Source organism: Physeter macrocephalus, chromosome 2, assembly GCF_002837175.3.
Source record: "Physeter macrocephalus isolate SW-GA chromosome 2, ASM283717v5, whole genome shotgun sequence".
NCBI lineage: Eukaryota > Metazoa > Chordata > Mammalia > Artiodactyla > Physeteridae > Physeter > Physeter macrocephalus.
In genome coordinates, this window is record NC_041215.1 from 29,960,111 (window position 1) to 29,969,570 (window position 9,460).

At 51.3% G+C, this 9,460-nt stretch overlaps 1 protein-coding gene across 3 annotated transcripts in view; it reads right to left on the minus strand.

Moving 5' to 3' along the window:
• Nucleotides 1-375: 375 nt before the first annotated feature.
• The window catches only part of TFCP2L1 (transcription factor CP2 like 1), a 65,903-nt gene continuing 56,818 nt past the window's right edge, over nucleotides 376-9,460 (minus strand). For all 3 annotated transcript variants that reach the window (XM_055087265.1, XM_024115044.2, XM_055087264.1), the window contains 2 exons: nucleotides 8,743-8,794; nucleotides 376-7,511 (listed from right to left, as the gene is read on the minus strand). In XM_055087265.1, coding sequence (XP_054943240.1) covers nucleotides 7,465-7,511; nucleotides 8,743-8,794 — 99 coding nt within the window. In that variant the 3' untranslated portion in view covers nucleotides 376-7,464. The remainder of the gene's footprint in view (nucleotides 7,512-8,742; nucleotides 8,795-9,460) is intronic.

Sequence of the window (9,460 nt, forward strand, 5' to 3'; positions counted from 1 at the left end):
GTTTAATGGGACAGGGTTTCAGTTGGGGAAGACGGCAAGTTTCTGGAGATGGACGGTAGTGATGGTTGCACAACAGTGTGAATGTACTTGCTGTCGCTGGATCCTACACTTGAAAATGTTGAAGATGGTAAATTTCCTGTTATATGCATTTTATCCATACAAATGAAAATAAAATTAAAAGGCCAGAGGTCTGAGTCACAGAGGTTTCTTACAAATGAGTTTTATTTGCTTTCTGACCCAAGCACAGAACCCCAAACAGATCTCTCATCTGCACAATGGTACAGTAAGAAGTGCAAAATATGCTTTATTTCGGGTACAAAACGTGGCAGTGTGACAACTTCTGCTTCAATGCCCACTCCCCCCACCCACGCCATGACCACACCCACCTGAGCTGTCGTCACACCCACCTGAGCCATCCCAGAGCCACACCACCCCAATCAAGACACCCACCACCTTTCGAGAAGAGTCACCCAATCTGGAGAAAGGTGAGGAAGTGGCAGTTTAAGGAAGAAATCACTTTCAATACAGGAACATTGGCGAACACAGTAAGCAAGATTTTGCCCAGCAAGGGGAGGGCTGGTGAGAGGCCCACAAAACAATGCCCTTCTCGGCTGTCCCCACCCAGGGCGTGGAGCCCAGGGACGATGTCAGCACAAAAGTGAGTGCTCAGGACGAAAGGGCCCCACCTGCGTGTCTGGCGTCTGGGGCGAGAGCGTGCATGTCTGGATGTGGGACCCAGACCCCGGCTCAGCCCACCAGTAGTCGTAGGACCCTGGGCCCCTGTCTGATTTCTCAGTCTTGATTTCCTCACCTGGAAGCCAGGCTTCGGGGACCTCAGAGCCGTGGGGAGGCTCAAATGAGACAAGGGCAAAGCACAGAGCACAATGTGTGACCCGGGCGAGGCCAGCCAGCATCAGCAGCTGGTATTCACAGAGGACCGGCCGCAGGCTCCGGCCATCTGCACAGGGAGCGAGGGAGCCGGGGGGCCCAGAAAGGATGGCCGAGCCCCAGGGAGGTGGCCCCATCCCGGCTGGACCTCAGCACGAGGGATTCACCCCGTGAGGCTGCCTGGGGGCTGGCTTCTCCGGGGGCAGAACTGGCGATCGGGCCCAGGGAACCCTCTGCACCAGCGAGCTGAGGCTGCCGCAAGCAGGGCCCTCATCAGAGGAAGGGGAGCAGACACGTGCGGAGGGACTGGCGGGACCCCCAGGAGCTGCGAGGTCCTCAAGGCACCACGGAGGTGAAGGTCAGGCTGCACCTCCCAGGACAGGAAAGTCCCAGTGACGTAAGTCAGGAGGCCGCCACCCACCGTGGCTCGGGGCCAGTAGAGGTCCCTCCCCACACCTGGCCCTCGGGACACCAACCCCCGGCACCCTGCCCTGGGGATCCAAGGGTCCAGCAGGGCTCTGGTTCCTGAGCGGCTGGGACAGAGCCGGCGGGGGGAGGGGGCCGCGTGCCCAACAGGCGGCAGGGGTTCAAAGACTGCTCAGCTGAATGACTCTCCTGCTGCAAAGCTCCACACAAAATACTGTTTTTACTATTTTTAAAAGTCCTTATTTTCTAGGAGTTTCTTCCACATAATCCAGGGGCAAGAGTAACAGAGGTCTAACTCAGCAGTGGGCAGTTTTTCTGCAAAGGGCTGGATGGGACCTATTTGGGGCTTTAAAGGCTAAGAGGAGGTAAATCGATATTATGTCAGTATAAACAAGTTTCCATAACGTTTTTGATGATGAAATTCAAAATATAATCATTGAGTACATTTTTTGGTACTACAGGTATACTAATGGGAACGGAACAGGGGAGGGGTACAGGATGCCTTTCACTTCATTGGGTTCAGCGTTCACTGTCATCAAAGAGACCACGAAACCCAGCAGGGAGCTGCATTCAGCTCCTGATGAGTGGGTGTAGGGTGACCGCTGCAGAGGCTGGGTGACGGGTACCAGGGTTAATTCTATTCTTCTGCCTTAGAGAAAGGATTGCGAACCTTCCAGGATAAAAGGCTTCCCTGGTCCCTGCTAGCTCCCCGTAGGCCACCCTCAGGGCTCCCCAGGATGAAGGGCACAGGACAGGCTGACACACTCCCTCTTCGGAGGGGGCTGGTTTGGCGGCCTGGAGGGCAAGGCGGCTCAGCTCCAGACTAAGCAGTGCCCGCCGCTCCCCAACTCACCCCACCAGCTGCCCTGCACAGAACAGCAAAGCCACCTCTCAGAGCTACTTCTTGGGGACACTGCTGCTAGAAGGGCCCCTACATGACAAGGCGGGGGACCGCCCTTCCCCAAGGGAGCAGAAGAACAGAGAAAGCCCAGGAGAAGCCTTTGCAGGGAGCTCTGGAGAGCTGGGAGGAGGCCGCAAGGAGCTCTCAGGATGCTGCTGGGAAGGAGGCCGGGGGACGGGGGGACGCGTCTGCCCAGCACCTCACTGCCCTGTCCCCACAGGACAGAGGGGGGAGGGCTGGGAGGTGAGCAGACAGGGTGTACAAACACTTCCTATTGGCCAGCCTGACTGATGATGTCACACACGGGATACACAGCCCGACGGGACACAGGGTACCTGAGGCAGCTTCAAGGAAGACCAACTCCACGGGCCTGGCTTTTGGGGTCCTGGTCAGACGTCAGCTGCCAGCACTGCTCCCCTCCCCAGATACGCGGGACTTAGGGTGGGCATTTCCCCTCGATTAGGGCAACTGTGCCCTAACCAGCTTCGTCAACAGAGTCTGAACCAGGAGCATCACGTAAGATTTAAAGAGCAGCTGCAATCACCGCATCTAGGTAAGCTGAGGGTGCTCGGGGCTGCGCTCATGGCAGATACAGGGGTAGGGAAAGGGATGCACGCGCATCCCTGAACACACACCGGCACGCGCGCACGCACGCATCTATAATGTAGACACATAGCCAGCCGATGGAATCCAGCCTCGGGCTGCAGGGAACAGCTGGCGGCCACTCTTACGAGCACTGATGGAGTCAAGTCAACCCGGTTGTGAGCTAGGCTGGATTCTTAAAGACACGGCTAAGATGCCATGCCTCACGCGGAAACGTGTGCAAACCTTCGGGTGCGTGCGCCAGCCCAAGCGGGAGCATCTGAGGTGCCAAGTACCACCAGGAAATACACACACGCACGCCACCTGCCCACAGTAAGACTCTGATGGTGGCAAAGACGGAAAGCCTCGCTGTCCCTCAGACTCACCGAGGACTGAGTCAGCCACGACCCCAGAGGCCTCCCAGAGAGGAGGCGAGACCAGAGAGGCAGAAGCCAAGTGAGGGTCTGGGGACCCAGGACCCCTGGCTCTTGGTCACCTGCTTTTCCATCTTCTCTGAGAGCCTGGGGGCTGCCTTCTTTTGCCCCAGTGACAGCAGCAAAAGAGGCTTTTCCATTCTCCTTGTCAACTCGTTAATGATTTTCAGACCTTAACTTACTCAGCCCGCCCCTGACGCCACTCTGGATTTGGAAACTGGTGACACACTGTTCAGGCAGCTCCACTGTGCTCCCAGGAAAGGCCCCTCTAGGCTCACAGCTCTTCCCAAGAGGCCCTCGGGCAGAAGGTCACCAGGGCAACATCTGACCTTCGCTTTCGACCCCCCTCCCCCGTCCTGGTCTTTCCAAAGGCCCATCAGCCCTTCCCCCATTCAAAAGCCCGTGTCCTTATTATAAAGGTGCAACTCGGTAACCAGGAGAAGGCTCATCACAGCCTTGCAAACAGACACCTGCCCAGCAAAGAAATGGGATGGCCTGAGAATAAAGCACCCAGCTTCAGGTGGCCCGAGGCAGTGGCCCGATCACACGGTTTATCTTTTGTCCCTCTGCAGATCCCTTTTAAAATGTGTTGCTGCCGAGAAGCCACAGCCTAGACTACGTGGGGGCAGAGGGGACAGTTCTGGGAGGGGCTGCCTGTCCAGCAGGCCAAGACTCTGGACTCGGAGCTCACAAGCAAGACAGTGGACAGGAGTGGGAAGGGCTACAGCTTCTCTGTACTTTAATAAAATGAACAAAACAGAAAACAAAACCCAAAAACCTACAGCTAGCTCAGCTGACCCGTGCGGAAGGCACGAGCTGCTGATTTGGGCAGCGAAAACATTTTGGTACCAAATGACTATGTGTATTCTTTTTTTGTATTTATTATTTTCTACTTCTCTGTAAGCTACAAGATTGAACTATAACCACAGGAGAAGATAAGCAGAGCAGATGCAGTGTGCATTCTAGAGAACAGAAGGCTCTACCTACAGCAAACTTAAGGTACCAGATCTTGATTAGACCCTCACCTGGAATGAAGAAATAAAAATAGTAGCCTACCACATTTTTAGAATTAAGATTTTTAGCCTGCCATCACTTGGGTCTGGGTAGTGGCATCTCTTGGGTCTAGTGAATGGCAGACACCTTGAAAGGCCGGCAGTCACAAGATCAACAGTCTAGTCCTGGATCTGGGGGACCCTGAGCAAGTTACTCCACTTCTATGTGACTCTGTCTCCTCAAAAAACGGAAATGACTGGTCTTGATCCTCTAGAACTGACGTGTGGAGCTACGCACCCAGAAGGGTTGCAGAACATCGGAGAGTGACGTGACCCAGTACTGTTGAGACAGGGAAAGGGGGAGACAGCAAGAAGAGAATAGAAAGCCAGGTGTAAAAATGGGGGAGCCAAATGTGGGCTGAGTTTAAAAAAAAAAAACAAAAAACGGTGAGCTTCCTAATGACAGACCCATGTCACAGAAAAAAAGATCCAGGAAGAATCAGGGGCCGTTAGCAACGGTATGAAGGCAATTCTATGGGGATTCCAATAGTCTTTTCAACAACTGGTGCTGGGACAGCTGGATATCTACATGCAAAAGAATGAAGTTGGACCCCTACCTCACACCATATATAAAAATTAACTCAAAATTAATCAAAGACTATTGGAGAGCTAAAACTATCAAAATTCTTAGAAGAAGACATAAGCATAAATCTTCTTGACCCTGGATTAGGCGATAGTTTCTTACATAGGACACCGCAAGTATAAGCAACAAGAGAAAAAATAGGTGTCTTAGACATCAACAAAATTAAAAATTTTGCCCTTCAAAGGTCATCATAAGAAAGTGAAGGCAACCCACAGAAGTGGAGAACATTTTGACGCCTCATACATCCGATAAAGGACCTGCATCTAGAATATACAAAGAACTCATACAACTCAAAAAGAAAAATAAGCCAACTGAAAATAGGCAAAGGAGGTGAACAGACATTTCTCCAAAGAAGATGTACGAATGGCCAGTAAGCACATGAAGAGATGCTCAACATCATTAGCCATCAGGGAAATGCAAATCGAAACCACGATGAGACAGCACGTCACACCCACTGGGATGCTATAATCAAAATGACAGATACTAGCAAGTGTTGATCAGTATGTAGAGAAACTGGAAGCCTCATACACTGCTGATGGGAATGTAAAATGACGCAGCTGCTTTGGAAAACAGTCTGGCAGTTCCTCAAAAAGTTATTAAACATAGAGTTACTATATGACCCAGCAATTCCACTCATATGTATATTCCTAAAAGAAAACATAGGTGTACACCAAACCGTATACAAATACGTTCATAGCAGCATTATTCATAATAGCCCCAAGGTAGAAACAACTCAAATATCCATCAAATGATGGATGGATAAACAAATGTGGTATAGCCGTAGAATGAAATATTATTAAGCCATAAAAAGGACGGCAGTACTGATATATGTTCAATATGGATGACCCTAGAAAACACTATGTTAAGTGAAAAAACAGCTAGTCACAAAAGACCACATATTGTATGATTCGACAGATGTGAAATGTCTAGAATAGGTCAACCTATATAGAAAGAAGATTTGTGGTTGCCTAGGACTAGAGGAATTGTAAGGAAAATAGGAGAGTACTTGCCAAGGGTACAGGGTTTCTTTTAGGGATGATGAAAATGTTCTAAAATTGATGTGGTGGTTCTGTGAATTGACTAAAAAATCATAGAATTGTACACTATAAACGGGTGAATTGTACAGTATGTGAATCATATCTCAATAAAGCTGTTATGTGCTCCTCCTCCCCCCACCCCCAAAAAGCAGAGGGAATCGGAAGCTTGTCCTTACACTGTAGGACACCACACCTGTTGTCCCAACATAGTTATTGCTAGAGCCCCTTTCACTCTCAGAAGTGTCCTGGTTTAGATGACAAATTTATGTCATTACCCTATCACTATGTGCTATCAGGTAGGTGGCTTTGCCCCTCTGGGCTTTGGTTTTTTCAATCTGTAAAACAAGGTCTACCCAGTCTGATCATCTCTATATTCCCCCAAAGCTCCACTTAAAAAGCTGGCAAGTCCTACTCAGTTGGTCACAGCGCTCACCATGCTTTGTAAGTTGAACTTACATGAGCAAAGAGTTGAAGCCTGGGCCCAGTACAGATCAGTGGGTCCCAGAAAACAGAGACAAAGACTAATTCCTGAGTCTACTGGTTACTGATAGTCAAATTTCCCCCAAGTTAGGCCACTAAGAAAGGTGATCCAACCACTCCAGTGCAGGTGAAATGCCCCAAACACACCCTCGACAAATGAAAAGAGAGAAACATTTAAAGGGGAGCCCTCCCAGAAGATACAATGTCTCTAGGAAGCTTGGCAAGTTTGGAGGTCTTGTCTAAATGGGATTTGGTGAGTCCATCCACGAGGGCCTGGTGTCGGGAGAGACAAGGTCATGTGATCCTACAACGGAATGCTCATTTCCTAGTCCTCCTTCACCCAGGATTGCTTAGGAAATAAAATTATACCGAAGGAGCTCAAGAGAAATCATTTGGTTCTCTTCCCTTTTATATTCATGAGAATGTGCCTAAAATTAGTCTTTCTAGCCTCCCCCGTCCCTCCCAAGGGCCTTGGAACTAGGTCTGTGTGGCCCCGTGGGGTGTCTAGCCCGGCAGTGAAGAGATGCGAGCCCGCCTCTGGGCTCCGAGCAGCAGACCCTTAGAATCAAGGTACACGTGAAAGAAGCAGAGGCACAGAATAAACCCAACTCCCATCACTCCACCCAGTAACAGGAAAGACGGATGCTCACCCGGGTCACTGAGACGGGAAACCGACACGAAGACAGGAGAACAGTTGCCAGCCCCCACTTCGTCAGCAGCCCCATCACCGAGCCAGTTACCAGAGAAGAGGACGAAGGCAGGGACCAGTACGGATGGCACCCAGGTACCCGGTGAGCTAGCCTCCAGCTAGGGGGCATCAGAGGAGATGCCCCACCGTCGGCCGCTTCAGAATGGCAGGGCTGGCAAGAACCAGGAACCGCTCCGAAGCCGGGGCTAGGAGGAGGGGGAGGCTTTCTGCCCGCCAGAGGCATGGCCTCCGAGGGTCTCGGCTAGCGGTTGGTCTGCGGCTTTCACGGGCTGGGCCAGGCCCCTCCTCGCCGCAGCTTCCGAGGGTGCGATTTCTACATCCAAGGGGGTCCACGGGGCTGAGGGTAGGAGGTGGCCGCCTGCTCGTCTCCGTTCAGAGGCCACATTTCAGGATGACGTGGTAGCCGTCATTGCTCTCGGCTGCAAGAGACAAACATGGCGTTTTACAGGAAGAAAGGCAGGGCGCTGTGGCATCCGGGGGCCATGGGATTAGGGTACCAGCAGACGCCCTGCCGTGGACACTGGCAGAGGCCACCCAAATAAGACTGCAGAAAAAAGCAAGCTGACAAAAGCAGAGATCTCAACGCACACCTTCACGGCTGCCTTGTTGATTTTTTTTTTTGACAGAGGGCTTTTCCACCACAGCCTGAGGCCCAAGGACTGAAGGGCCTATGTCCAAGGAGGCTTTGGGCGTGGCGGCCCCCAGGCCTCCGAAGGCAGTCGGCGGCTAGATCCAGAGAACAGTGGGGAGGGTCCAGGGCCACGGTCCAGGGTCTATGGCCCGGTCAGGGGGCTTTCATTCCCGCCTAACTCCACACACACACCTGCCCCAGCCCTACAGGGGGTCACAGCTGGTCTCCCACTTTTCCTGGCATGTGAGTTCCTCCTCAGACCCCTTCCTCAGGTGGGCCCTCCGTGTCCCCAATCCACATGGCCCGCAGACTCAGCTGCTGTATTCCACGCCTGCTCTTCCCAGAGACCCACCATTTAGAAACATTCAAATGCATCTTACTGTAAGTCCCCTACACACGAACGAGTTCCAATCCAAGAGCGCGTTCGTAAGTCCAAGTTGTTCGTACGTCCAACAAAGTTAGCCTAGGTACCCAACTAACACAATCAGCTATATAGTACTGTTTCTACACTTGCTTCCGCACACCCTAGGCTCAAAATAAAGATACTGTACTACTGTACTCTATACGGTACTGTAAAGTACACAAAAGCACAACCACTTGTAGAGGATGCACGCACGTGACAATGTACGCCAGACACGTGAACTAACTTACGTGACCGGACACGTGAACACACGCTCGCATCTTTGAAAGTTCGCAACTTGAAGGTTCATACGTAGAGGACTTACAGTACTTCTCGTTGGCACTGGGGTCGTGAAGCACATACTGTCTGGCCAGGATTTCCCTTTTGAAGTGACCTCGGCGCCAGCTGCACCACTTCCCACGTTTCCGAGGCTAGGCTTCCTGGGAAGTGTGTGTTTCTTTTTCCCAGAGGATGTTCCCAGGTAACACTCTCTCTCGAGGGCCCACCCCATGCAGGCCCCACTCACCAGCCTGCTCTCCCCGCTACTCCGTTAACCCGGGGGGAGCGCAGCCAACGTCCTTTAATTAAACAAGAAAAGGCGGGGAGGAGGGGGCTTTACCTTTTAAGGTACTGAGGATGAAACAGGATTCATCTTGGAAATTCTGCACCATCTGAAAGGCAAAAGAGAGACCATGTCCCTTCAACAACGAGTTCAGAGACTGAAAAGCCTCAGTGACACGGAGCCCAGCTGCTTGCAGCATCAGAAATGACAGGCGCCGCCGCGTTTACACAAGCGCAGGAAGACGCTTACGCTTAGCTCTCACGGAGGAACGTGACACAGAGTAGATGGACAAAGCAATTACAGTTTCGAGTAACAAAAAACTGAACGTAAAGGATGGAAAGAAGCCCGGAAGGGAATGAAGATGTAAACGTTTAATGCAAGACTAAGTTGTTCCTGATTTGCTTTCGTTTTGCTTTTTCCTAGTGACTGACTGGGTTTTCCAATCCCTATAAGGACACATTACAGGAGCGGGTGTGTGTAAAACAGCACTAGATTAAAAAACTAAAGTGCTTTACACGCGGAACTATATTCAATATCTTGTAACAACCTATGAGGGAAACGAATCTAAAAAAAGAATACATCTATGTATGTACACACATACTGAATCACTTTGCCATACACCTGAAACTAACACGACATTGTAAATCAACCATCTTTCAATGAAGAAAAAAATGCTTTAAAGAAACCCTCGCGGGCTTCCCTGGTGGCGCAGTGGTTGAGAGTCCGCCTGCCGATGCAGGGGACGCGGGTTCGTGCCCCGGTCTGGGAGGATCCC